The 27,931-nt window shown below is 40.1% G+C and overlaps 3 protein-coding genes across 7 annotated transcripts; all 3 read right to left on the bottom strand.

Moving 5' to 3' along the window:
- Positions 1-694: 694 nt before the first annotated feature.
- On the bottom strand, positions 695-10,944 carry si:ch211-13c6.2 (uncharacterized protein LOC100000125 homolog). Of its 2 annotated transcripts, XM_020634730.3 has the most exons (13): positions 10,598-10,944; positions 10,354-10,422; positions 7,905-7,929; positions 5,022-5,108; positions 4,797-4,936; positions 4,589-4,708; positions 4,426-4,471; positions 2,695-3,649; positions 2,456-2,576; positions 2,301-2,366; positions 1,942-2,046; positions 1,575-1,827; positions 695-1,142 (listed from the first exon to the last, which is right to left on the bottom strand). In XM_020634730.3, exons 1-13 carry the CDS (start codon positions 10,649-10,651, stop codon positions 886-888), a joined length of 2,298 nt encoding a protein of 765 aa, XP_020490386.2. In that variant the 5' UTR covers positions 10,652-10,944; the 3' UTR covers positions 695-885. The 2 variants fall into 2 exon arrangements, with proteins under 2 accessions (XP_020490386.2, XP_020490387.2); XM_020634731.3 differs by lacking the exon at positions 7,905-7,929 and having other exon boundaries at positions 10,598-10,666.
- Positions 10,945-11,572: 628 nt separating this feature from the next.
- On the bottom strand, positions 11,573-19,533 carry LOC109984490 (regulation of nuclear pre-mRNA domain-containing protein 1A). Of its 2 annotated transcripts, XM_020634672.3 has the most exons (7): positions 19,158-19,530; positions 17,192-17,321; positions 16,773-16,879; positions 16,304-16,398; positions 15,927-16,053; positions 13,983-14,158; positions 11,573-12,517 (listed from the first exon to the last, which is right to left on the bottom strand). In XM_020634672.3, the coding sequence occupies exons 1-7, from the start codon at positions 19,306-19,308 to the stop codon at positions 12,419-12,421; spliced, it is 885 nt and encodes a 294-aa protein (XP_020490328.1). In that variant the 5' UTR covers positions 19,309-19,530; the 3' UTR covers positions 11,573-12,418. The 2 variants fall into 2 exon arrangements, with proteins under 2 accessions (XP_020490328.1, XP_020490327.2); XM_020634671.3 differs by lacking the exon at positions 11,573-12,517 and having other exon boundaries at positions 13,501-14,158; positions 19,158-19,533.
- Positions 19,534-19,992: 459 nt separating this feature from the next.
- si:ch211-199g17.2 (uncharacterized) lies at positions 19,993-27,565 on the bottom strand. 3 transcript variants are annotated; one of them, XM_020634696.3, is made up of 12 exons: positions 27,443-27,565; positions 25,905-25,951; positions 25,739-25,816; positions 25,521-25,663; positions 25,311-25,433; positions 23,878-23,935; positions 23,437-23,727; positions 22,538-22,674; positions 22,301-22,417; positions 22,130-22,187; positions 21,737-21,802; positions 19,993-21,597 (listed from the first exon to the last, which is right to left on the bottom strand). In XM_020634696.3, the coding sequence occupies exons 2-12, from the start codon at positions 25,927-25,929 to the stop codon at positions 20,780-20,782; spliced, it is 1,914 nt and encodes a 637-aa protein (XP_020490352.2). In that variant the 5' UTR covers positions 25,930-25,951; positions 27,443-27,565; the 3' UTR covers positions 19,993-20,779. The 3 variants fall into 3 exon arrangements, with proteins under 3 accessions (XP_020490352.2, XP_020490351.2, XP_020490353.2); XM_020634695.3 differs by having other exon boundaries at positions 23,437-23,730; XM_020634697.3 differs by lacking the exon at positions 27,443-27,565 and having other exon boundaries at positions 23,437-23,730; positions 25,739-25,818; positions 25,906-25,920.
- Positions 27,566-27,931: the final 366 nt, after the last annotated feature.

Raw genomic sequence — 27,931 nt, forward strand, 5'->3', positions numbered from 1 at the left:
TCTTAGTGTTTATAGCAAAATGCTAATTTGCAGCACCTGTCTTCAGAGGCTTTTTAACTGACTCTTTGTGGTGTATTTGTTTGTAATGAGATTATTATTACATTTCTTTTTTATTGTTTTTCTAAGGCAGTGTCAGACTATCACTGGGAAATAACCCAGTAAAAACACCCACTGGGGATCTAGATAAGAGTATTTATCCACATTTTATGGTGACATAAATTACATATACTGCCCTAATGTAAATACTATCTACCGCATTTAAATTAACCCATGGGTTTCCCTATTACATGATTTATTGGGATTTCAGCATCTCTTGCACTCTTAACCATTATACTGTCGTCTTATTTAGTTTTGTACATATTATTCTTATTCTTATAGATATATATCTAGAGAGCACGTGTTATCTAAGTCAAATTCCTTGTATGTTTGCGCATACCTGGCCAAAAAAGCTGATTCTAAGTAAACTTCGGTTTAGAAAGGCGCTTCATCAAATAAAATTTATTATTTATTATTTATACACTAACATCCAACAGCTCTATCAAACACAGTGAAACATTCAAATGAGGTAAAGTTACATGAATTTGAAATCAACTAAATGTTCTGCAGAGTAATATTATAATAAATATATTGCTTTTATTTTAAAATTATGATCGCTGGTGATTACAGCAATTCAAATAATCAAAAACCATGACAATTGCAGGAGTAAAATATTTTATTCCAACATAAATAACCAGACTTTTTTTAAGAGCTGATTATTCATGTGTACTCAGAAAATAAAAAAACAACAAAGAAGTATTGAAGCATTTTCTTTAAAATCAAATCCTGTTTTCAAACTAAGGTAAATCATTGCAAGTTTAGAAAACAACATCCATGCAAACATTTTGTTTATTTTCTTGCCACTAGCTCCAGCAGGGTGGAGGTGATTTTGTCCATGTTATTTTGGTACCGAGGACCCCTGTCCATCCTGGGTCCTCGGTCAAAATGGCGGGGAGGCGCAGAAGAGTGAGAGTCTAAAATCTCAGCAGCAGGCGGCCTGTAGTCACGAGAGTGTCGGGGTTCTTGAAACCTTTCGGGATAACGTGCTGGCTCATCTGGATTATTGGCATGTGGGATCCTGAACTTCTCCTGCCACCCAAAATCCTCTGGAAGAGAACAAACACATGAAACAAAGCAGTTCACACAACACAGAATATGTTCTATTTGCACTTTAACTGAGGTAAATGAAGGTAACGTGACATCTGGGGTGCAGTGTACAGGAAATGACTACATTAACTTGTACAATTAAAAGATACCTACTTATTCTATTTCGTTGTTTACATGAATATATTATTAATAAATTTACTACATGTTTAAATAAACCCATTTTTAAATCATAAAACTAGAATAAATAAAATGTAAATCTACACTGGATTTACAGTATGTAATGCAAATACTACCAAATTATTCACCATCAGCCAGTAGAAGTTCATTCATATTTTTATTACCATTGCAGCCCTTGTTTTAATGTATGTCTACTTTTGTGTACTGCCTTTATGTGTACACAACTCTGGTCAATAATGCTACTTCTGATTTACCGTCATACTGGCTTCGGATGGACTTTCTGGGCTCTCCATGTACAGGATGCTGGTACTCTTGGAGCCGACCGTCAGGGAGAAGCTCCCCTCGTTCCCTGCTTCTGTTGCGATTTTCCTGAAAGTAGAGCTCTTCTGGTCGTCTTAGGTCTGAATCCTGTCTCGACGCTGGCTCACACTGGTGTCTTGAAGCCATGGGGTTCGGGTTGAAACTATCAAAGTCTTGTGACACCACTGCTCGACCCTGGCTATTTTGCTAAAATGAAAATGTAAAAAAAAAAAAAAAGTAAAACACGCTTCTTAAATTCATTTCTTCTGCTTTGCAGGGAAAAAGTGAACATGATGCACTCCTGCTCTGGTTGACACATACCCCGGCAGCTTTCTCAGATTTTTTGCTCTTGAATTCTTTCAGAAGGTCACAAAGTTTGCTCTTCAGGAAGTTGGCCTCTTCTGCATTTTCAATATCGATGTTTTTCTATCAGGGGGGAAAAAAACAAGGGGAAGACAAGGATAAAGCTTCTTTGATACATTTCTAGCTGGTTATGAAACAGGGAAGAAAGAATTATTAATATTTCTATGTAACTGTTAAGTACAGGACTGGATCAGGAAAAGATTTTAAGACGTACCACTTTAACTCAAAGGTCACCAAGATTGACACATGATCTAAGTTCCCCACGATGGCATAACAGACATATTACTGATGTTTGTTTATCACATTCATCATCTTACCAGCATGTCAAAGACACCTCCTGAATCAGAGCCTTCTGGTTGGTGAAATTCACTGTGATGTAAGCTCTAAAAACACAATTACAATACAGATGTGAGGGCATGTTCTTGAATATTTAGAGGTTAATGCTAAAAATGACTTCATTAGAATTATCTACCTGGGATTGTATGTACAGGTCAGGATGTTGTGTTCCATGGATTTCAGGTCTCAGCTGTGAACTTAAAGGTCTAAGATGACCACTAAACTTTGGATTCGGAGGTCCATACTCATCAGAGAACCTTCGAGAACAAATAAACATAGCCAGAAAATGTAAGATAAAAACACAAAGCATTCAGTCAAAATACATTTTTTATTGCACCAGTCTTATATGGAGAGCATTCATTAACGATTACTTACAACTCTTTTGTGGTTTCCACTTCTTCTGCTGTGGCGTCAGAGAAGCGACTCTTTCTTTTCCTTTTACTGTTCTGTTGCTCTTCATTTGACGGCCCGTTCAGGAAGCGCCTGAACGGCTCTGGGATGTCCGACATTGTCCTGCTAACTTCCACTTGCCTCTGGGGTTGTGAGGGTCCCATTCGGCTCGACCCTGCACTCACTAATTCCTCCACCTGGTGTGGTTTCCTCATTTCACCCGAATTATCTCTAATCATATTAAATAAATGATCATGCAAACTCTTACCCTCCACCTGTTTAGGGAAGTTCCATCTCTTGGCCTCTGCATCACTTGGATCCGGCCTACCTACTCTGACATCATGTCTTACAGAATCCTGGTCCAGAGACCAGCGGTGGTTCTCCCCCTCTAGGTACCCCGGCTGCGAGGGCTGAACTTGCCGACGCCTCACCTCCTCAGAGTAGAACTCCTTCAGCAGATCTCTTTCTTGGTAAGGTCTTCTGTAAGGAGGGGCCTCATCTGAGTGAAAATCTCCGAGCCGAGCCTGGTCATGGAGCATCTCCTCCCTCGAGTCATACCTGGGACCGCCAAGTGGCTCAACAGGAGCTCTTTTTTGTGGATCTTCAGCACGTTCCCTTTCATACTCCCTACGATAATCAGGGTCGATAAATTCTCCTCTTGGAGCATTACTCTCCCTGTAATCTGCCCTCAGCAGCTCTCCTTCCAAGCGGTCACGGCTGAGAGCGTCCTTCTGTCGGTACATCGGTCTGTCTCTGTCCATCATGTAAGGAGGGTCTTCTAGATGACATGGGGGCACATTTATGTGGCCTGGGGGAACCCTCCCTTGGTGAGAGTACTCATCCGGATGGTCCATGAGTCGTGGTAGGTGTGATGGCATGTCTCGTTGGGTTGAACTCTGTGGGATGGTTCGGCCTCTGTTCTGGTTCTGCTTCAGCGGAGCTAGGACAAAAAGTGAAAATAATTCAAGGTAAGCAAGACTCAGTTTGGACTTTCCTATGAACAGAATCTATAGAGCTGCAGTAACATCACGTGATTAAGCCCCTTAAGTATAATTTGTCTTCACAGCAGAGGTCAAATTATATTCAACTTGTGAATCTTTGTTAAGTTATGAAATGCTCAACCACTGCAACTGAATTTCTGGTGTCTTATAAACCCATGAGGGTGAGCTTGACGCGTAAATAAATACCATCAATCAAAAATATAAAAAATTAAAACTCCTAAAAACTAAGTCTGACAGGTTGATAATGGTACTTATTTGTTGTTTATATCAGGGAGAAAAAGAAGGACCCCCCGCCCCTCCCCCCCAGAGGTGCTGATGGTAAATGTACTGTGTCCTCAAAGACTCTAGTGCTTCAGACACACAGGACATGTATCTAGCAGCATACATCTAAAATGCTTTCAGTTTGAACTACTGACTCCCAATTTCGACCCATAAATTTGGTGTTTGTAATTTGTTCTTTGCCTCCCTTTGTGTCTCTGTCTGTAAACTTGGTATTTTTGATGCCAACTGTCTTGGCCAGGTCTCCCTTGGAAAATAAGTTTTTAATCTCAGAGGGACCAACCTGGTTAAATAAAGGTTACAAAAATAAATACAAATAAACATATTACAAAGGTACTTGAAGATGAAGCTGGAAATCTTTTCTTCAGCATTGAAAAACAATCATTTTAGCATAAAACACTTTGAACTTTAATTCAAAATCACAGTCTGAAGGTACCTCTTGAGATGTTTAATTGGCCCCCAATCCTCTTTTTCACCATTTGCTGAAACACAAAAAGGAAATCGAAACAATGCTTTGTTACTCACAAATCTTTGTAAGGATTTCAAAATAACATTATGCAAAAATATTACACATCTGGTTGCTGATCTGTGAGGCCTACCAATGGAGTTCCCCGCCCGTCTTGTCTTTCTATTATCTCTGCTCTGGCTCGGAAGATCTTTCCTCCTTGGTTTGTTATGGTTTGTTTATCCCAGGTCACCAAGTCTGGACGTTTCGTTTCCTACACCAAAAACAAAAAAACTCCAGTCATTATTGCTTTGATTTACTATGATTCTAATCAGACGCTGAAAATATTAAAAGTACAGTACCACATATTTTTGCCGGTGTTTACGTCCAATCACATGTCGGACCGTCTCTTGGAGGTTCGCAGTCTGATGACAGAGCGAACACGTGTATCTTGGGCCTGCTAGTATGTCATTACTTGGAAATTCCTCTAAATAGTTCAGACCTAAATTATGAAAACAGAAATAAAAAGTTTAAAAGGGGATCTAGATTTTTTTTTATGTTACAAATGTTTGTGTTAAGTCATTCACCAATGATGGGCTCATCAAGCTTCATGTAATCCAGATAATGTATGATGTCCTCAAATATTGGGACCGTTTGCTGTCTGACAGCAAGCCCTGGGAAAAAAAATAATCTGAAATTAGCACAAAGAAAAATCATAAAGGATATGTTTATTAATCATTAAGATCAACGTGTCTACATCATGTATAATGTGGCATTTACTCTCTCTGCTCATTATATCAGTACAGTAAAAACACTAGTGCAGTTAATGTCTAAGTTTATTTTTTTATTTTTTTATGTAAAGCTACATTCAACGTTGTCATTACCGACCCTTTCATGTAGAGATAAAAACACTATGAAGTTAACCAGACTGAACAAGAAGGTGAGTTGGATGAAGCTGATCATATTTTTTCTTCTCCGTTTTGAACTCAGCTCCTGGCAGAAAGTTTGATATCAAAATTCAGCTTTTAGATCCGATGGGTTACAAAACATCTTTCTGACATTCTTGAGCCCATCGTCTCCTTTGTGACCTACAGTAACCTAAGCCACCCTTCACTGCGCACTGAGCTACAGAAAGGCTGGTGCGTTGATGTTCCATCGTTTATAGAAAACATTTTGAGGCAACAGTCCATTTCGAGGCAGCCGAGTATCTGTGGCATCTTTGTTGCCAATTTTGCGCCAGCACCATCCTTCTGAATTGATTTTGAATGAGTGACAATTTTGCCAACTCAATGGACACCAGCAGGGGGCACACTTTAGGCGAGCGTGCAACATGAGGACTTCTGTTGAAATCATAAGCCTTTGACATTTTCTGGATCCACTGGTCTGGTTCATCCAATTCCTAAAAAGCACACAGACTGTTGAAAGAGGCTGGCGTCTTCTTGATCTTGATTTATATTGGAGCTCGGATATCCTCATTATTGTGGACTTATGCCACAAACTGGAATGGAGTGTAGCATGTGAATTGCACATGTGGAATGACAGACCAATATGGTGTGTAGTAGGTATGGGACACTTTGCCCATCAACGCGTCCAGTCCAGGTCCACAGCAGTCTCCATTTGTGTGAATTTAAAACTTACCAAACACATCCTGTGTTTTGTTCCAGGGGCAACAAACGCCTGTTAATATTTGTTCCCACAGATAGTACCAAAAAGAAAGAGGCCAGCCTCCAAGGCCCATGGATACGCAACTAAAGTGAAGGCTACAGAGAAGAAATCTGTCCCCAGTTCATCTCACAGCACTCCCTACCTTGATTGACCTGCTCTCCAAGTCCTGGATTTCCATTATATTGGAGGCTGCGTGAAGTCCTCTTGGTAGCTTATGGGAATTAGACTCCTTTTTACACAGCGTTGACGCTCTGCCATGGCCATTGTACTTTTACACTGAACCCGACAACATTGTCGGGTGTCATACATTTTTACAGTGTTAAAGAGTAGCACAAGCTAGAGAGGCCCGCCATGTAAACGCACAGCGTAGGTCTCACATACATACCCATGACACTGTTCCATCCAACTAGCTCTGTTGTCAACACCAAGGCCATTTTATGCCATTACTACTACCTGTGATGCCGGCCTGGCAGCGGAATGGCTTGGCCCAGCCATTACACCTGCATGTACATTAATGACGAGGAGTAACAAAGAGCAGGGGTGCAACAGTAAGGTCTTGAACAGGCAATAAACAAAGGATTTGTGTTTGAGCCTGCCACAGGTCACCTACTTGAGAGAATTCTCCCCTCGCACTCTCCGCATGTCACCCTGTTCAACATCTCAATCTGAAACAACAACCAGCTCCGGGTGAGAAATCAGTGAGTTTTTTTATGAGCATTTGGAACCGGTTTGTTCTTTCATTGACTTCAGGGATTTAGCCATGGCTCCTTTGACCACATGAAAATCTTCAACCCGAAAAAAGTTCCTTCAGATATCTTAGTGCAAGGGAAGCTTTGCTGCATCCTTCGCTCTGTGCTGCCTTTGACAAGGGAGCTGATGTTTGAAAAGAGCAGGTAGTTGTCTGAGGCATTGACAGCGAGTGAGTGAAATGTTGATCTGTTCCCGTTGCAGAGTTTGCTGCTTCATTCTCTGTTCAGTTACCAGTTGCCTGTATGTTCTTAACCTCTCTTTTGTTTATATTGCAGATATGTCCATCTATATGTTTTAGTGATATCAACACAAAAACATTAGTCGTCCCCATCTTTCTGCACGCTTTACACCAGGGCTAGCTACTACCACCAAAACCAAACAGTGTTTCCAGTAGTTGAGAACATGTCTGGAAACAAAAATATTCAGATCTGACTAACTTGAGCTCGTCCAGGGTACAAATGGCATGTTGACATTTGAACTAACAAACAGACTGATTAATTGATATTTTCAATGTCAGATAATCAGTCAATGGTCCAAAAGTCTGAAATTCCTTCCAGGAAAACAGACTTGAATAATCTTATCCCTTTGTGTATAGACTCAGCCTGTATGATATGAGAAAATATGTGATAACATTGTTCAATATTGCGATAAACAAACAAAAGTAGTGAGTGCATATTAGCTATAACTTTTTTAAAGTTTTTTTTTCTCGCCACTAAATTGGCACTAATGAATCTGAGAGTAGCTAATAGTTAGCTTTAGCTTCATCTGACTGCACCAAAATGATGTAAAAGCATGGCCATTACACACAGGCCTCCATACAACTGGTCAAATGTACATGTATGCTGAGTGAGAAAGCATTGCTTCACTACATTTAAGTTTTTACTTATTACAATATAGGCAGACTTTATTACAAATGCTCATATCAGGATATAGATAAAATTGTGATTAATTGTATAGTCCCAGCTTAGACTGAATCACCTGCCTGAACGCGAAAGCGAATATACTCATTTCTGGAAAAGTACAGAATGACACGGCTGAAGATGAAGTCTACTTACCCGCAGCAACAAAGCCATCCTCTTTCTGCCAGGGATGAAAGGAGAGTAATACAAATTAAGACAATCAGTGCTTGGTAGATAGGACACTGAATAGAGTTCACCACTGATACAAACAGAGAGAGAGTTATCAATGAAACATATTTGAACAACATAACGGTTAGTAAAGGTTCTCATCCTCCCAGATGTTACCTCGAGTGCACATATGGTAAAGCAAAAGGTAGTGTGTCCGCCTGTGTGTAAAAATTGAAACTAGAATTGGATCTGTGAGAAGAGGACTCCCCTGTTCTTGAAACTCACGAAAACACATGGACAAATGTTCAAGAAATTTTCCTTAACCACATAACTCCAGTGGTTGTTACCATTACATCTTCCAGTGACCACATACAAGTACTGTGGCTCATCACATCCAGTTTAGACACTAACAAAGGCAGCTGGAAAGTTTTGACACCGCTTGGGCAAGGTGTTGGGATCTGTAATTCTCAAATTGACAAGTATTTTCAATATTTGTTTTGCAGGCCTGACTTTCCAGCCGTACAAAAGGTAAAAGCATCGAGTGTGAAATGCTGTTGAACCTTCCCACCATCACGTGAACTTTCCAGTCACTTGAGGTTGTCACCTTGGCAAACAACTCAAACAGTCAAAAGGCCAGAACTTGACATTTACACTCCTTTAAACTAGTGCAGCAGCTTTTGGTCAAATCCGAATGACAGCAGGGGATTTCAAGAAGTGTTACAAAGCCCTGAGCTGGCAAATATCCAGAAGGAGTTGAAAAGGATTATTTCAACATATTAAGTAGACAAAGCAAATGCCCACAACTTATTCAGAGTCAAGTTTGAAAGTGCATGTGAAACAGCAGACATCCTCTACAGGCCATTAAAAGAGACCTGCTCACAGAGTAAGAATATCACACCTGAGATACTGTTTCACAAAATGATTAACGTCATGGGACAACATGCACTTTCTCCACTGGAGATGGTTATCAAGTCTCAAACCATTCCAGTTTTTAAGTACAAGTGTTCAGGATTCCCAGTCCCAATATAAACCATTAACAATCATCCTCTGCTGTGAAAGGAGCTGTTTCCACAAACTGTGTCGTTGTAGCTTTGCGGCAAATGTGTTTTTCTGACATATCCGCCGCCAGCACCGACTTGACCAACGAGGACCAAGAAAGATTCAATTCACCTATTGAGTCCATGAAAACATATGACTGCTTCTGGATAGAAAGAAGAACTTCCATCCATCCATTAACTTCGGCTTATCCGGGGGCCTGGCCGTGGTGGCAGCAGGCTAAGCAAGTTGCCCAAGACCTCCCTATCCCCAGCAATGTTTTACAGCTCCTCCTAAAGGACCCCAAGGCCAGAAGGGATATATAATCCCTCAAGTGTGCTCTGGGTCAACCCCTGGGTCTCCTCCCAGTTGGACGTGCCTGGAAGACCTCCAGAGGGAGGTGACCAGGAGGTATCCTGATCAGATGCACGAACCACCTCAGCTGGCTCCTTTCGATGCGAAGCAGCAGCGACTCCACTCTGAGCTCATGCCGAATGTCCAAGCTCCTCATCCTGTCTCTCAGACTGAGCCCAGCCCACCCTTTCGGAGAAGACTCATTTCGACCGCTTGTATCCGCAATCTCCTCCTTTAGGTCACTATCCACAACTCATGACCACAGGTGAGAGTTGGGACATAGATTGACTGGTAAATAGAGAGCTTTGCCATCTGACCGAGCTCTCTCTTCACCATAACGGTACGGCGTAGTGCTCGCATTACTGCTGATGCTGCACCAATCTGCCTGTCAATCGTGCAATCCATTTTACAAGAATTTATTGAATCAAAACTGTACACAGCAAGTTTGTTACAGCTATTTTTTTTCCAAGGTGTGTCTATCACAATCATTGTTGTATGATGATGTGGGACAACAAGAGGTAAATGTAGATCGAGAAGCAGAGGTTGGTAACCTTAATGTGTAGTGGTTCTATAAACTTACTTTAAGGTGAAATCTTCATAGACGTGTTGCTCCCCAAAAATGAACAGGGTATAGTCTTCACAATGGTCGAGGAGAAGACATATTCAAGCACTTATTTTTCCTGGTTGTTTGTTTTTGCTAAATAAGCAAATTCTGACTGAATTGTAGCAACAATCAATGATTGACATGCATATGAACAAATTGGCAACTTCTCAAGAAGTTCAGCTTCAAGCCTGACCCTAAATGACTAACAAATAACTTTTCTATTCTTGCCACTGACTGTACCGTGAGCCACAGAGAGCAAGGTAATGTAAGCTCCCATTGTGTCTGCTTATGTGTTTTATCCTGAACCTGTGGGAGACCAGTGACTGAATTAAAATATATTGTCAGGTTATGTTAAAATAATAATCTTCATTAACTTCAACATTTATCTATTGCTACAACTGTGACAAACTACCGACTTATTCAGCAGTAAGTGATGATGTTTACCTTTATATGTCCAGGTGTAGTCAGGTGTATCCTGTACAAGGTTTCGCCTCTTATGGATTTCTCACACACCTGGATGCAAAGACAGGACGTAAATCAACCAGCTGTAGTTGTGTTGTGACATTTTATCAACCTACAACTTCAATACAAAAGTAATCTTAAACAGCAAGTCTGTTACCAATCTATTTAGCCTGACTCACAAAATGAGTTAGCCATGCTGCCCTACCTCTACCATTATCCAGCTTACCGTGCATTGAATGAATTCAGCCTCTTCCTCATATGGTGTTTCGAAGGAGTCCATCGTGAGTGTTTCACGTCGAGTTTGCGTTAATTAACTACTAAAACCAGCTGGTAGCTTAGCTTACGCTAACTGGTTAGCTAACGAAAGCACCCACTCTAGCTAACTTCATTTTTTTTGTTACGATAGTTTTCGTAACTTTATCGGTTAGCTTGTTATTCACTCGGTGTCATAATGTTAACATTCAGGAATGCGTGTATTTTGGCTTAAATTGCATGTATTTATACCCCTGATAAGTTAAATTTACACGATCGGTAAAAAAAAAAATGATGTGATAGTGTTGGGTACGTCCTGTGTGTTTGTGACGTCACTGTGTGAGCGGTGTCATAGTGCCGCCCCACCTCCGGAATCGCGGTGTTGAAAACGAGCGCAAATGCTGGAGAAAACTGGACATGATGAAGGACGTACAATCAGGGGTGGGCAACTGGCGGCCCGGGGGCCACATGCGGCCCCCATCAACCCTCAACGTGGCCCTCAGGTCAATTTTGACATATCAATTAATTGGAAACATGAAGAAAACATGACAAAATCTGCCATGAAATCATGAAAACCACAAATATGTCCATAATAATATTTGATCACTGGTATATGTTGAGTTAAATTTGAGACATTATTGACTGTAATCATTTTCTGTGTCTTACAAATTGGCCCCCTGGCAGTGAGAATTAAATGCTGTGACCAAAGTTGCCCATCCCTGACGTATATTTACGCCCTCTGTTGGCCAGGAACTAAACTACATTCAGATTCAGTAACACTGCAGAGAGGACTGTTACTTCTAATTGTATCTCTTCCAAGAATAAATGGCTCTATATAAGAAACAGCTTTGGTCCGACTGATATATGCTGAGCTGAGGCATATATCAAGCTGTTTGATGGATCTGCACATCATTCAGTAGACAAAAGATAAATGAATGAAGCCGTATGATACAGTAAACAAAACAGACTCCTTTACTCAGAGTTTTTGCTTGTTGGAGGTCTTAACAATTATCAAGACATCAATGTACAGATATACCTCCATAACTGTCTGAATGACCATCTGGAAAGCCATAATGACATGGATACAAATCATGAGCACTTGAAGGTAAAACTCTCATCATATTTACATGCAAATTTGAATATGTACACTGACCAATCGTTTACACACCCCTCTCACAAAGAGTCATAATCACATTTTTTGATTTGCTCTCAGGGTCATGGCTTACTATCAAGCTTCTGAATATGGTTTCACAAGTATACCTCTCTTCAGAGGTCTTCACGCTGCACAAAAGTATAAATCCAACTTAAGCAAATTAACCATCTAAGGATCTAGAATCAAGACTCAGACAGATGCAGAAATCGTAAAATATAGTTTTGGTAGCAGCCCAAAACACTGTAAAGTGTTATAGATGATCAAACTAAGGGGAAACATTCTGGTGTATTATCTTAAGTTCCAATAAATACAAAAATATCACACCAGCATCATCCATACAACTTTAAAGATGTGAAAGTTAGAAGAGTGAGGGCCAAAGCTTGAGAGGCCTGTGTCTGAATATTGGAAATCCTTGTATAATATACTGGGGATAAACAGATCAGAGAGAAACTTAAGGGAGTCCTGTTAAAAAAAACAGCATGTGAATAAATAATCTGTTGAAAACAGGACAAGAATCACAGGTCACCACACAGGGGGACGCAGACACTTTGCAAAATGAAGAACAGAGGACTGTGGCGATATCACTGATTAGGCAGAGATGTTTTAGTAGCAGGATGGTCAGGTCAGGAGGGGAAACCAAAGTCAGTTTGAAGAGTTGTAGATTCCTCCTGGAAGATTATTCAGACGCGAACGCAGCTCCTTTCGAACCTGGGTCACCCTCGCCAATTTGCGTTTGTATTCCTGAAAAAGCAGAAAAGGTGCAGGAGAGGTCAAATCTCTTATAGTCTGAAGGATTATCAGGATTTAACAGCAACAACAAAAAAGGCAGAGCAATGAATTACTGTACATTAAAGAGTGTGGTGTTAGTTAACAGGGCTTCCTTCAGTTTGATAACACAAACTGAATTACTCACTCTCGATTCACAACATTTATTCATTGTGAACGACTGTTCACATTTTTGACAAAGCTTGTATAAGCATGTCGGAGTATTTCTTTTTTGTCTATTCCACTCATGTGGTGTTCAAACCCCTGTATGCTTAGTATTATTTATCTGAAAAATAGCATCACTAGTTTAACCTGCAACGTTTTACTATCACTTTGTCACAGGGAAAATAAAATTAAAATAACTTCAAACTTCCATTTTGACAGTATCAAGTCAAATAAGGTTTAAGTGTTGAGTTTGTTTTATGTTTTAAAGTAAAGCAGACCAAACAAAGTTCACAGGAGTTATATTATATTAGACGAGATATTATAAGATTTGGAATTTCCCAGGAACACCAAAAATAAGTTTTTACGCCATGAAAAAAGGATGTAGAAAAAAGGGCTACTCAGATATTTCCTCTGCTTTTTGCTAATTCCACATGCTTATTCTATGAGATGCATGTAGGGATGTTGTGTAAGAACACATTCTCCCTAGGCCACGTGAGGCTTCAGTGTGAATCTCAAATTACCTTTTTTATTGCGAACTAAAAACTTGAAGTCAATCGATCTCTCCAAGATTCCTAAAACATGCTGTCTCCCTTATAATTTTGGTATTATAGGTTATAAAAGGAGTATTCATATACTTAGCCAATCCAAACCTTTAATTAGATGTACCTTAACTTCAAGTGAAGGCTCGCAGTAATTGTTTGGTAATACTGTTAATAATGATAATATTTGTAATGACAATTTTGTACAATGCACCAGAAGCTTAAAATTATAGCACAATAAAAGCACTCACAAAATTGGTTTCATTTTTTATTTTCAGATTTTTTTCATTGCAATAGAAGATACAAATGTGAAAGACTTTGTCCTCTTGGTATCCTGTGGATGAAGGCTGGACAGTTATTGGTACCACAAATAAGGAGAGCTATGAGACAACAAGGAAATCTGTCGGGAAGATTTTCATGAAGAATTTTGGTTGATACTTACCCAATGGGAAATAAACACTGAGCTGGGATTATGATAAATAACACAAATGTTGTTAGGTCTAGCATGCACATTGAAATCTAAGGTCTGATTGAGTGACAAAGCTGTCGTTCTGCAGGAGTATGCCACATGCTAAATTACAGGAAAAGAAGTGTTACTTTAAGAAGTTGACAGACAAGAAGTGTAAGCACAGCTACGCAGACAGACCAGGACTCGATGATGAGACACAAATGTGAGGTAGACAAAGCACACACAACCAAGCAAAGAGTAAAGGAAAAAGGGAAAGTGGGTTACGCACTTCTAGTTTCTGCTCGTTCTGGACCAGGCCGTCCTTCTGGCTCTGCAGGAACACCGTCAGTGTGCGCGTGAGCTGCCTCCGATCATCGATCTCTGCCGCCAGGCGTCCACTGTAGTCTGCTAGCAGCATGCATGCCTCCTCCACCAGCCGGGAGAGCCGCTCTCCTGATTCCTTATCTAGAGCACAGAGAGCACAGAGAGCAGGACACAATGCTTAAACCAAACCAATTAAGGGTTCATCTGGAGGTCATTCAGTTAATTTTTTTTTTATAATTCTACAATGTTTGAAACTGTTGGATAATCACTGGCATATCAAACTTTCTATGGTTGATGGTGATGTGGGCATTTTGAATTTTTTTTATGTTTATTACTTCAGTTTTCTGCTCAAGATCCCTTCAGTTTGCGCTGAAGTGGCATCGGCACTTATCTTTTCATCCTTTTAATGAAAGGAGCAATTTAGATTTTAAGGGGACATACATATCATGTGGTGTTACATTGCAATAAGGAGCTTAGAAGTGAAAAACAAAACAATAACTTTGTCTACTCGCCCCAAAAGATCTCAGTCAGTGGAGGAAAATAATTCAATGCTTTGTGTTGTTGCAGACATTTAATATTTTGTTTAATATGGTCTTTCCAGAACAGAACAGAACAGCAAATGGTTGATCAGTACACCCATGTGCACTGCTCAAAAAAAAAAGAAAAAAAGGTGAATAGTGTCCTGGGGGATCTCCTCCCAGACCTGAATAAGGGCATCGGTGAACTCCTGGACAGTCTGTGGCGGTACTTGGCGACATCACACGCACTGATAAATTGTGTCCCATAGGTGCTCCATGGGATTTAGGTCAGGGGAAAGAGGGGGCTTATCAATGGGTATAAATACATTCATCATCCATGAACTGCCTACACACTCTGGCCACATGAGGCCAAGCATTGTCCACTCAGGGTCCACTGAACCAGTGCAAGGTCTTACAATCGCTCTGAGGATTTTATCCTGATACCTAAAAGCAGTCAGGGTTGTGTAGGCTATGACACAGAGGTCTGTGCAACCCTCCAAGGATATGCCACCTAGATCCTCCTTGACCCACTACCAAACCAGTCATGCTGGATGATGTTACAGGTATCAAGATGATGTTATCTGCGGTGTCTCCAGACTCATTCACACCTGCGACATGTGCTCAGTGTGAACCTGCTCTCATCTGTCAAGGGAACAGGGCGTAAATGGCGACCTGCCAATTCTGTGTTCTCTGGTGAATTTCATCGAGCTGCTGGGCTCGATGCGGTGCTGGGCTGTGAGCACAGGTACCACTAGAGGATGTTGGGCCTTCATGCCCCCCTCATGGAGTCTGTTTGAGACATATTGGTCTGAATCATGCACACCAGTAGCCTGCTGGAGGTCACTTTGTAGGGCTCTAGCAGTGCTCCTCCTGATGCCCTTCTATGGCCCTGTCCAGCTCTCCTCCTGTAACTGCCAGTCTTCTTGTATCTCCTTCATGCTCTTGAGACTGTAATGGGGGACATGGGCAAAACCTTCTTGAAACTGCATGACACTCGTGCAACCTGATTGAGCTGCAGGTTACGCCTCATGCTACCAGTAGTGACAAGGAGACTGGCAGAAAACTAGAGAAGAATTAGTCAGGAAAGCTAAGGAGAGAGAAATTGTCTGTGGCCACCACATGCAAAACCATTCCCTTTTGGGGGGGTTGTCTTGCTTTTGCTTCTCCAATGTATCTGTTGTCACTTTCATTTTGCACCAAAGAAGATAAAATTGATTCACAACCACTCGCTTCCTAAATGTAAAGGTTGATACTCGATGTCATACTGTGACGATTATGTGTTCCTTTAATTGTTTTCGCAGTTTATTCCGACAGACTTGGTTTTTCATCAGGTGTGAATGTTTGCAGTACAGTGCACATGTACAATATGTAACAGTGGTGCATCCTTCTACCTGCAATCCTTTGAAGCAGTGACGTGTCTTGCACCTCAGCAGGAAGGGAGGAGATGCGCTGACGTAGGACTGAATCTCCAGAGGCTGCATTTTCCAGCTCCTGCAGGGCTCGGATTAAATCTGCCGTCTGACGTAGAGAGAAAGATAAGCAGGGAGGGGAGGGGGAAGAGGAGTGAGAGGGGGTGGGGAATGGGGAATAGTGAATGAGCAGTTTCCAGAAATAAGTGTCTAATCTAAATATTGGAGGCAATAGAGAGGGGTACTAAGCATCAGGAGGCAGCTGTATCAACCGTATGAAGTATCATTCAATTATTTTGTGAAGAGCATTTGTTTAATTAGCATCTTTATGAATGGCTGCTGATTGTCTAAGCTGGCACCTGTGGGGGCTCAGCTGGGGAGCTCTGGGTAGCGAAGTCCTCATCATCTGGTTGGATCGCCTCGTATGATCTTTTTCTTGACTTCTTTTCTCCATCTAGGATTTACAAAGACAGAAAACAAAACATTTTCAAAATAAGGTCTGTTTTTGTAGCTTGAATCACATGAAGCGGATATCTTTTATTAAAATTGCACATCCTCACACTAACTGGCTTCTCATAAATCCCAATCGACTGCTGTGTGGAGATATATTTACAACTGAATTGTTAATCAAAAATCATCCTGTCCTGTAACTTAAAACAAGCTCCATGTATTCTGATAAAGTGCTGCAAAGTGTTTCAACACAAAGCTCCAGCAGTTAAAACCTGTCAGGTGGGCAGAGTCTGCAGTGACATTATCTTGTTGGGTAGGGTTAGGGTGAGTGTTGAGCTCTTCTTGTGGGCATGTGCGGGTACAGGTCTGTAAACCTACCCAGGACTTGTGAGAGTCGATCCAGCAGGTTGTTCTCGTACACCGCTCTCTCCTGCCAGATGGACAAAACCCGACCCAACTGTTTCTTACATCCCTCCTCACCGTCTCTAGACAGGAAAACATGAGGAGGAAAATGAGATTCTTGGGAAGAACTTAAACACAATTTGAATAAATAAGAACGCATCTTGTGTCCAGTCTGGCAGGCTGGAAGTTTAAATCACTCTCTCAGCTGCAAGTTTACCAAAATCCTTTACTACGATTTCTTGTATCATAAATTCTAAATCAAACTTGTGAATCAGTGACTTTATAAAATGGTCTGAGTTAAACAGACCTTTACTCAGATCTAAATAGGGTAATTCATCATTCACAGAAATTCAAACAATGTTGATAAACTAATGATGTGTAACATAAAGTCAGACCTGTATACATGTTTGAATGCATCAACGATGATGGGTGCAAAGTCCTGGGTGAACTCTGGTCCTTTCTTCTTGCTGTTCTGAATGACGTCATTGGCCAAATAAAGGAAGGTCAGCTTGCGGGATACCTGAGCTGGAGGCATTCAAATGTACACAATCACACATTCTACATTACACACAGTGAAAGAACAGTGGTGCTCAGCACAACAGGAAAACACCTTCTTAGCTGAGAATGTATCTTTTAGTTCACATAAGTATCTTTGATTTCATTTTGATCTGAGGAATAATTACAAGGTAAAAATACAGAATTGCAGAAGTGATACCATGTTTTTTCACTAATTCATAGAACTTGCAACAAACATTAATTCACAGAGGTTATTCTCCACTATACTACTTTCAATGATGTATAATGTATTTTTGTGTGTTTGAAAAGGTCACGGTAAACACTGAGTTGAGCGTGATGCTCCAGAGGAATTAGTGTTTGTTATTAAAACTGCACACTCTTTTCAGTCCTCAGACACCCTCCAAAAATACAACAACCCCTCGAGATTTCATTAGCTTGTTGACTAGCACCCTGAGGACCCTGAAGTGAGGCAGCATTAACCACAAATACAGCAACATGTCATTCATGTTCCTGTACCTAAACTGCATCCACTCAATTTAGAGGCAGCATGCTGCTGTTTCATTCCTACAGTTCATTTGCCAAACTTTAAAAAAAAAAAGCCTAAGTAGTTACATACAGCATCAGTGGGCCATTTATTTATTTTTGCTTACACGGCAATATTCAAAATATTAAGCTTTTCGTCTTCTTCTTCAGTGAACGACCCATTTTCACATCACAAACAAAATGTAACCAAGAACAAATGAAGTCACTGAATAACAGACCAAATCACATGTCACAATGTATTTTAAACAAACTATAAACAGTTTATGGTTTTATGATTCTGTATTAACTGCTTGATGGAGGTTAGTCTATTTGCCAGGGAACAAAATAATCATAAGTGATGGTTAATGAGTTACATTTTATCTGTAACACATACGATTGTCTACAGCTCTGCAGAAAGAGAAATATGTCAGTCATAGCCACTTCAAAGCTGTTTATTTTTTTAATATATTTTCTGACCAAATGAGGCTGTAAGTATAAACAACATGTAATCACCTATTCAATATGTTGACACCACAGACTGTTAAGACAGGGTTCCACCTGTCTTTTGCCCTCTTGCAGATTTCACAGATGTATAGCCACAGTAGCATTCATGAATCTGGTCTGCTGAGTTATTCTCTTCACCAACAGCTGAGGGAACAATAGGAAGCCTGCTGATGTGAACCAGCCATAGAAATGACTGTAAATGGTGCCAGCTTGAAACAAGAAAGCTGAGTTCAAAGATACTCAACTTTAACCATGGGTAAAATGATAATGCCGCTCTGCTTTTTCATCACAAGGGGCTACATCTATAACATGTCTGTTTTAAACAGCAGAACTGTTTTTTATTTGTGCACCTCTAAAGACTTCAACCTAATATAAATATGCTCAGTAATAATTGCATTGAGGGGGTGATGATACACAGCATGGCCTTGTGTCCATAGCTCCATATTAAGACATTAACATTATTCTACGACCAAAAGCTAACATCAGCATGTTAAACATTTTGAGACACAGTGGCTTCTTTAGTCCTCATGAACACTGTAACAGAGGTAGCCTTGTAACCTGGTGAATGCTAACAGTATTGTTAGCTAATGCTGGAGAGCCTGTAGAAGTGGCACAGCACGAAAGTTGGTTAGCGTTAGCAGTTTTTGTGCAACGACAAGCTGCAGAAGTTGTTGACTTCTTCTAAAGGCAAATGTAGTTTGACGAGTACATACGTGTTTAATTATAATAAATCGATTAGCCAGCTTCAGTAGTTTGTGAACTGTAGGGGCATGTTAGCAATCGTGAATTAAGAGAAACTAGCTAGCGTATCGACCTTACCTTTTTTTAGTTCGTTGAACCAAACATTGACAATGGTCTTCGAGTGTTTTCTATGATGAATGAGCCACAATGACAAAGTCTGCACACTCTGCTGTGAGTTGCTCAGCTCTGATAGTTTCTTTTCTAAAGCCGCCTCAGAAAAAGCTGACATTTTGACGAGACTAGGAAGAGTGTGGTCTCCGGGAGAGGCAGCTTTCAAACAATTTCCCACCCAGATGGGTCCTCCAAAGCTCCCTCACAGCTTGTCAGCCAGTCAGGACAGGTAATGAATCCATCCACGTCTTCTTCAGAAAGGATAGGTCGTTTATGCTAACTTGCTAAAGGGCGGCTGCCTTGCTGGTTTAGCTCAGGGGGGCGGGGGGGGGGGGGGGCAACCAACAAACAAACAAACAAACAAACAAACACACACACACAGCAGCTTGAGAGATGAGCTTCCGTACGGCAGATATGTTGCGTTCAAGTCAGGGGGAATTTACAGATGTTGTTAGGACAGCTATTTCACAACTATTTAACATCACGGTCAAACTGATGTAATTGACCCAACCAACTTTGTTGTAAAATAAAAAAGTTACAGTGTATTTGTGTGTTTATTGCATAGACTGTCAATGATTTAATTACATTCTCAATGCTGATCAGTGTGATTACTAATGTAATTGTTGTTCTGTTTTTTTTAAAGGTTTTTACACACTTGAAAGAAATCAAATTGCGTTTACAAAAACGATTCATTAGGCACCCAAGGACTAGTTCTATATTTTATACTGCTCAAAAGATAATTAGGATACAACTTACACAAGACCATAATAATAACATGAAATACAAGTGACCTCAGGCCAACTCATGTGACATTCACATTTTATTTCAAACGTTGAGCCGTTTTCTAACATCGTATGAACCCAAAAAATAGTCACCTTAACATAATGGTAAAAAAAAAATAAAGAAAAAAGACAGAAATATAGGCCTGGCTGCTCTGAGCTGATCAAAATGAGATTTTCACATTTTATATAAAGTAATGATATTATTGACACTCAGGACTTAGTCCTGGACTTTCATTTTAAATGATCTTATCTACAAAATTGCTTTCAAAGCTTCAGACTAAAATAGCAGAAAACATAGGGTACAATTAATTCCCTATTTCTGAAAAAAACTGTCTATGTTTTCTGTAACCAGATGGAACACATATACAGGTACATTTTCAATCATAGCACATATATGCCACAGGATCAAGACATATTTCAGTTAATCAGAACCAAATGTCTTAAGTTTTTTTAGGATTTAGGTTGCTTATTGCTTATTCCCCATCAATATCAGGACAAATGGTCTGCTGTCATACAGAATAATGTTGAAAGTGACAGTCAAATAACACACATAGAAGAGCTTCTTCAGAGACGTAGTTTGGATCAGTGCAACCATAACAACCCTTCATTAGGGTTCTTGACAAAAAGAAAATACTTTTATTTCATTAAATACTGTTATGAGGCATGCTGGACCATGTAAAGAATCACTCAATTCAATGGTAACAGCAGGTCTGAGTGAAAACTAAAGTCTGCAGAATTTAACCTTGGATATGCAAGCATGAAATTAGTTTTTCCATTTCTAAACACTAAAACAGTCAAACCAGTTAATCAGGAGCTGTAAGTCTGACTAAGTTCAGAGTAGGTTTCGTAACTCGGAGGAGGGAGTTGGTTGCTGGTTTGGTAAGGGTATGTCCAAGCCTCAGTTCTGTAGTCGGGGTTAGACATCACCCAGTGGCCTCCTGGAATACCTTGATAGGGCATAGGTACAAGACTGGTGGGAGGATAATCTGAGCTCCACTCTCCTTGTGTATTTTTTCTTGGCATTTCATATGTTCCACCAACATTACTCTGTGAGGATGATTGGGTCCACTCTTCACACCCATAGAAAGCATAACAAGACTCCCAGTCCTGAGCGTGGCAACCAGGAGGCAGCAGCCACTTGTTCTGTGTTGGTGGGACTTCATTTTGCCATCCTTTGTCATTCATCTCACTTGATTCTTCTTGAGAAGCGTGAAGCTGTCTGTTGGAATTATTTCCCCCATATAAGTTTTGTTCTGTTCTCTCATTTACATGTTCAAACTGGTTTAAGTACTCATAGTCACTGGGACAACTCTCTCCCCCTTGATAAAGACAGACTGGGATGTTTTTTTCTTTTTCGAGGGTGGTGTCATTGTCCAACTCATAGACCTCTGACTGAGACTCTGGAGAGGCCATGGGATCCAAGTCCAATGCAGGCAAGTCCGTGGGTGACACAGGGATGGTGTCGCTGCTGAAAGACGTCCTCTTCAGCAGCATCGGACCTTCTGTGAGAGGCAGGCTTACCTTGAACACAGTACTGATCTTTTTTTTCTGCATCTTCCTCCTTTTGTCGTATTCTGGTGGCACTGTGACATCTCTCTCTGTAGTTTCCCTGTTCACATTGGGCCCTTAGATAAAAATAAAAAAAACGACAAATTTGACCCGAATGGTGTTTTTTTTTTTTTTCAAATACAAACTTAAATGACCGGAGGAGAAATATTTGGATTTGGACCCCCTTAAAGGAACATTTGCTTCCAATAGACACACCTTTGACAGCTAATTTCCTCTTTAAGATGTTAGTATGTGTCCATCTATCACACAGCATCTTTATACCTGAAAAACAGAAACAAACAAACAAGAAAATACAGAGGAAAAGCTTGTATAACACTTTTCTAGTCTTCTGACTACTCAAAGCGCTTTTATACTTATATACGCTACACAGGCTTATGCTCGTAAGTCCCTACATACAAACACACGGACATGCATAAATACGTTTTATGCATTAGAGAGAAGGTAGGAAGAAGGTTTAAAAAAAAAAAGAGTTAATCCAGTAGGATACATACCGGTACATCATGAATTCATCTTCAAAAACAGAGCTCAAGCTATAGAGGTAAATAAGATACAAACAACAGGACAGTGGATATTTGTACTTGTACTTACACCAGTGGTAACTTTTGCCAGCCACATGGACACAGAGGGATTCTGGTGCACTTACCACCTGGAAAATGTGAATTTGGATAGTTGCACTTCAAATATTTTAGGTTAAGATTAAAAGTTTACAACTAGCATAAGCACTGAAGGACAATCTTTAAATATAGTCAATTGTGATACCTTCAGTTCTCCTCCGCCCTCCTCCAGCTCTACTCTTTTGGCCAGTGACTGAAGAAGCTGATAGTCATTGTTAACCTCTGCTGTCATTACCTCCACCTGCTCAGGACGAGTTTCCATCTACACACATACATCTTTAGTGAATTTTAACCCAGCATCTTCTCCCCAACTGTCTGAGTGAGTAATGGTAAAGCATTGGTGGAGCAGTTCATTTTAACTATTGATCCAAGACAAACTGACCAAGTAGTTCATGAGATGGGATGAGCTGGTAAGATGATCAATGAAGTCCTGGTTGTTGGATCTGATGCGGCAGCAGTGACATAAAAAAGAGTATGTGCCGCCATCTTCACTTCTAACCTCAACCACTTGGGAAAGACCTGTTGCAAACATTTACACGAGAGGCTTCTTTTAAAGCAATACCTTGACATTGAGGTGAAAAAAAACTCTGAATGTCTTTGCGGCGATTTACACAATTCTCAAGTCTGTACAGTTCACTCAAAGAGAGGGAAAAAAAGGGAAACAGCTAGCATGGCTCTGATGCTAATAAAACTCCCGCTACCAACACCGTCTTAAATCAAATCTTATCTCACTGTTTTTCACTATTCTAAGGGAAAACCTTGGTCAGGAAATGATTATGTTCAACCAGAGACCCTTGCTTTAGGAGAATTCTGGTCTTAGCTCAACAAAGACATGCTAGGCTAACGTCCCAGTAACATCTGGCCTTGAGTATCCCTATTCACTACCCGTTCAAAGTGTAATATTTACGTCCCTGGGACATCTCTCCTTCAATATGAATGTCCCGGAGGCGTAATATGGGGACTGCCATCAGGGCTAGTAAGAAGATATGAAGGTTCTGTCAGGGATTGCAGCATATCTCTCACATGACCTTGGTCTCCCAGGGGGCAGAGAAAAGCTCACATTTGTCAGAGTAGTTGTACTCGGATCAGTATTCCTTAGGGGACAGATCGCTGAACTAAAAGAGACCGCTCTGTATGACCCTTTGCTCTTGGGCCAGAATGTGACCTTAAGAATCACTGTAACAATTTCTGTAAATGTCTAGCTTTCAATCATGTTGAAGTCAGTTTTACATTCCTGTTATGTTCTAGCACTCATTGTTATTTGTCCTAATCTGTGCTCACCAATAAGAGGCTCGGTTCCTGTGTAGCCATCAAGAAAGCTGCTGCTGTCCTCTGATGGCACGAAGTGATCAGGGTACATCTGAGTGTTGTCCATCAGTGAAGTTGAAGTATTGTTGAAGCTGCCTTCTGAGTTTGCAAGAGTTGACTGTATAAAAGATGGAACTGTATTTTGGGGAGGAAGCAATACAGTCCTCTGTGGTTGGATGGGCTCCAGTTGCCCCGGTGAAGCCTCTGAATGGCTCTGGGGTTCAACCTGTACACGGCCATTTCTTAAGACATGTAGGAGAGCTACTGCTGGGGTGTAAGAGAGAGAAAGGGATAAATATATATATATTTTTAAAGGTGAGGCACGTAACACATGGAAACAAGGGCAAAAGAAAACATGAAAAAAGCATCTGACAAAGGAAAATGGGATTAAAGGAGTTTGAAATAGTCACTGACCGTCATTGTCATTGAATGCTGCCATCGTCTGGTACACCGAATCTTCAACCGCTAATAACTTCACATAAATATGCAAAAAGATGTGAGTAGTGGACATAATGGACATTAACGAACAAGGAACAGCATATAACCAACATTTGTTTTTGTTTTGAGTTATCAAAATACACATTTCAACAGTTTCATTATTCAAATGTACCCATTTCACATAATACTCACATTATAGTGTTTAGAAAAAGTGTGCACTTTATGTGTGAAGACTTAAAGGTAAACATCTTGAGTAAGAACTTCTTCAATAACACATATATTTAAGTGGTGATTCTTAGAGAATCTTCAATATCAAGCAAGTGCTGACTTTGACATTCTGCTAAGCTGATGCTGACAAAAACTTAAAAATGGTTTGATTCATTATATGCATTTTAGTAAAGTGGTTAATCATGTTAAATACATATATCTGTGTAAATAAACAGAAACCTTGAGTGATCGCCCTAAAGATAAATATTTCTTTTTTGGGGGGTCATAGGGGAATTTTCCTGGTAAATGAGCAGGTCCAGGTTTTTCGCCCCTTACTTATATTGATTGATGGTTATTGATGACTATTGTAATAATGATGTGTCGATCTGTTATTAATTGTGGGTTTGTAAACCCCCAAAGGGGGGATTATGTTGTAGTTTGAAAAGTTGAATCATAACAGAAACACACAATCTGGACAGCAACAGGCACAAACCAATGGTTATCTCTGAATTTAGCCAGGTCATAAGATCATGTTCTGATACACAAGACACACATACACACATACCCACACACTCTTTCCTGTTAGGAGACCAGTTGTCTGTCCAGGAAACTTCTAGGAAATGGTCTTTATATAGCACACATGTTGTAATTGCTCAGTGTGTTGATTGCCCATAAAAGGAGGATTGGGATGCTATAAAAGAATGACTCGGACAGAAATAAACAGATCCTCGATTCACAAGCCATAGTCTCTGTGTGATTGTTCAAGAGCATTTACTCTTCTACAATATCAAAAAAACTCCACAACAATCAAAGTGGTTCCCAACCTTTTTTGGCCTGGGACCCTACTTTGACCTCAGAAAACTCTGGCGACCCCACACACCACACCAAATACCGCTTTTTGCTCAGATTATTTGTTTTCAATCATGTCATAGTTATTCTATTGTTTTGCAGGTAAACATTCATTTTAGAACATATTTAGGCTTTTTCATGTATATTATTGTGGACATACAGACAGAAACAGACAGAGTCTCTGCAAACTTTTTTTTTTGGCATTGGCTATGGACCACAGTAGCCTGGGTTCAATATATTTTAACGTACATTATTTTTTGTAATAATCAATAAATGGAAATTCCATGTGACCCCTTTTAAAATTGGGACCCCAACGTTGGGAAAGCCTGGCTCACACAGGCTATATCACCTACCTGCACATCTCCAGGACCCTCTTTTTCCTCAAGGGTCTTTGCTATCTCCATCAGTGGCCAGGCCAGCTGAGACAGGTCCAAGTTTTCCTTCCATTTAGAAACTAAGTCCGGGTGCCAGACTTTCTGTAGAGCAAAGAACCACCTGTTTGTAAACTACAATCTATGGCTGAAAGAAAATATAAAACTTGCCATCCTTTCATTTGTACTCACAATGTAGTTGTATCTGTGGAGACTTCCCATTATGTGGTTCCGTACGTCAGCTTTACAAAGTCGACACACACACACCTCACACAGGTACAATACTTCTCTGTTTTGTGTGCCTGCTTTGACACATTCTATGATACTGCCTAGACCTGAATGATCAAAAGTGAAAAGTTATTTCAACACAGAGTGAAAACCTAAAACATTAGCATTTCTTTTCTACAGACCAATAATGGGTTGTAGTCTTTTCTTGTTGTTTAGATACACCCTCAGAGAATCCAACAGCGGGCTTTGGGTAAGATATCCTAGAAATCATGGAATGCATCAGACCAACATTATTAATGAAAAGTGGTTTTGCAAAGGAAGCCCACATGAAGAGAGGGAAAGACGTACCTTTTTTTGCCTCAGTTGGCTGCATGCTGAAGTTGTAGATTCACCGCCTGCACATAGTAACAATTTTAGTAAAGCTGATGCCAAAAAAATCTAAACTCTTCATTATGTTCTGTAAGCAGTGTAATGGAAAAATATGTTCTTGTTTATGCATTTAACACACAAATTTCTGGTTGCACAGTGGAAAAATACTGACGCACAATTAACATGTACACAAACAACACATGCCAAACCACATCTGGGTGCGATGACATTTGTACGAAACCCTGTCTGAAATAACAACACAAACAACACAACACATGAACATAACTGTCATGAAACTGAGAGATAATTATAGGCGAGTCTCTATGCAGATTAAAACACATCAACATGAGTCAACCAATGAGAGTGCCTTGCTTTGCAAAGTCTGGTATAAATGTCTCGATGTAACCGCTCCCGAGCGGGATTCTGCTATGCACTTGTGACGATAGTCACCTCTGTATAAGTTTCCTCCTTTTGCAAAAGAAACCCTGATACTTTGAGAATAAAAGACAAAGACAAGAAATGGTTTGACTTGAGATCTTTTGTTAAATACAGAAAAATCCACGACAGCAGACACACGTCTACACATCCCTTTCCTCTTAGGTACATTTCTAATAGGCAGGACAGAGGCCATTAGCTTTTCTTGAAAATGTCAGCCATATAGATTTCTTCAGCATCAGCAAAGCATATTTTCTTTTTAGCTGCTGACACGCAACTTACTCCAATCTAAACTATAGATCTGCTGCTGTAAGGCCTCTCACACAAATGCAGTTACACAGACCTACAGTATGAATTACACTCCGATGACAGACAGATTCAAAATGTTCTCATTAATACCCATAAACCTCCATCAATCATTTTATAAAGTAGTTCTCATAATCGTCACTTAAGTTTAGCACAAAATTACTGACATTCACAATAACAACAAACAATATATAGTCAATGATGAAAATGTAAAGACCACAGGTATCAATGATGAAGCCTAAACCGAGACTGGAGCTTTAATAAGAGTAACCAGCAGGTGGCTCTTAGACACCACAATAAATAAACGACTGTATGGTGCAATACTAAAACAAGACTACTTTTTAAATCTTTATTTATTTATCTCAAAAGTACCCAAACTAATGCCACAGCCTGCGGGTTTAAGTTTAAGCGTTTGTATTATGCCATGGTAAATCAACAAAAACTGAAGTGTACCAACCACATACAGAGTATTAGTATTTATCTTTATCACCTTTGTTTACACAAAACGGAAACAAACAGTTTGCATGTTTAGTAGCCGTCAAGAGTCAATTCAGGGTAACAAACATGAAACATTAGATAAACAAGCTGACAACATGTTGACTGATAAATAACACGATGACGTTATGTTAGCTAAAAGTATCAAATCACTTGTTCTTCGACTTCACGTTGAAGCGAGAGAGAAAATAAAAACATAACAAACAAGTTTCATGTGAAATCAAATTTAAAAGTTTGTAAACAACACAAAGACAATGATTTCCTACAGAAGACGAACTTACCTTAAGAGCCTTCGTTGGTTTTCACCGTTTTATGAATGTGTGACTCGGAAACCCGTGAGGAGACCATAAACACCGAGAAGAAAACTGAAGTTTACTCCTGCTTGCGGTCAAGCTGTTCCAGAGGAGCAGGGGGCGGAGCGAAGCCAGCTCTTAACCAATCAAATCAACGGGACACCTGTACTGGATAGACATTGGTGGACCTTAATATACAGTCTATTGAGTGTACCCTTTGCTTTTCTTTGAGGACAAATTCAGTTTTAATTATCATTGTCAGGATATTTCTTTATCTGCATTTTGATGCCATATTTATCAGATTATTTATATTTCAACCCATGCTGATCATCCACGTAAATCAAGTCAAGTAAAGTCAACTTCATTTATATAGCACATTTATAACAGCCGAGGCGGACCAAAGTGCTGTACAGTAAATTAGGCAAAATACATTACATCCAAAACATCATAAAGACACGTAAAAGCAAAAATTAAAAG

Source organism: Labrus bergylta, chromosome 19 (assembly GCF_963930695.1).
Source record: "Labrus bergylta chromosome 19, fLabBer1.1, whole genome shotgun sequence".
In the NCBI taxonomy this organism is placed as follows: Eukaryota; Metazoa; Chordata; class Actinopteri; order Labriformes; family Labridae; genus Labrus; species Labrus bergylta.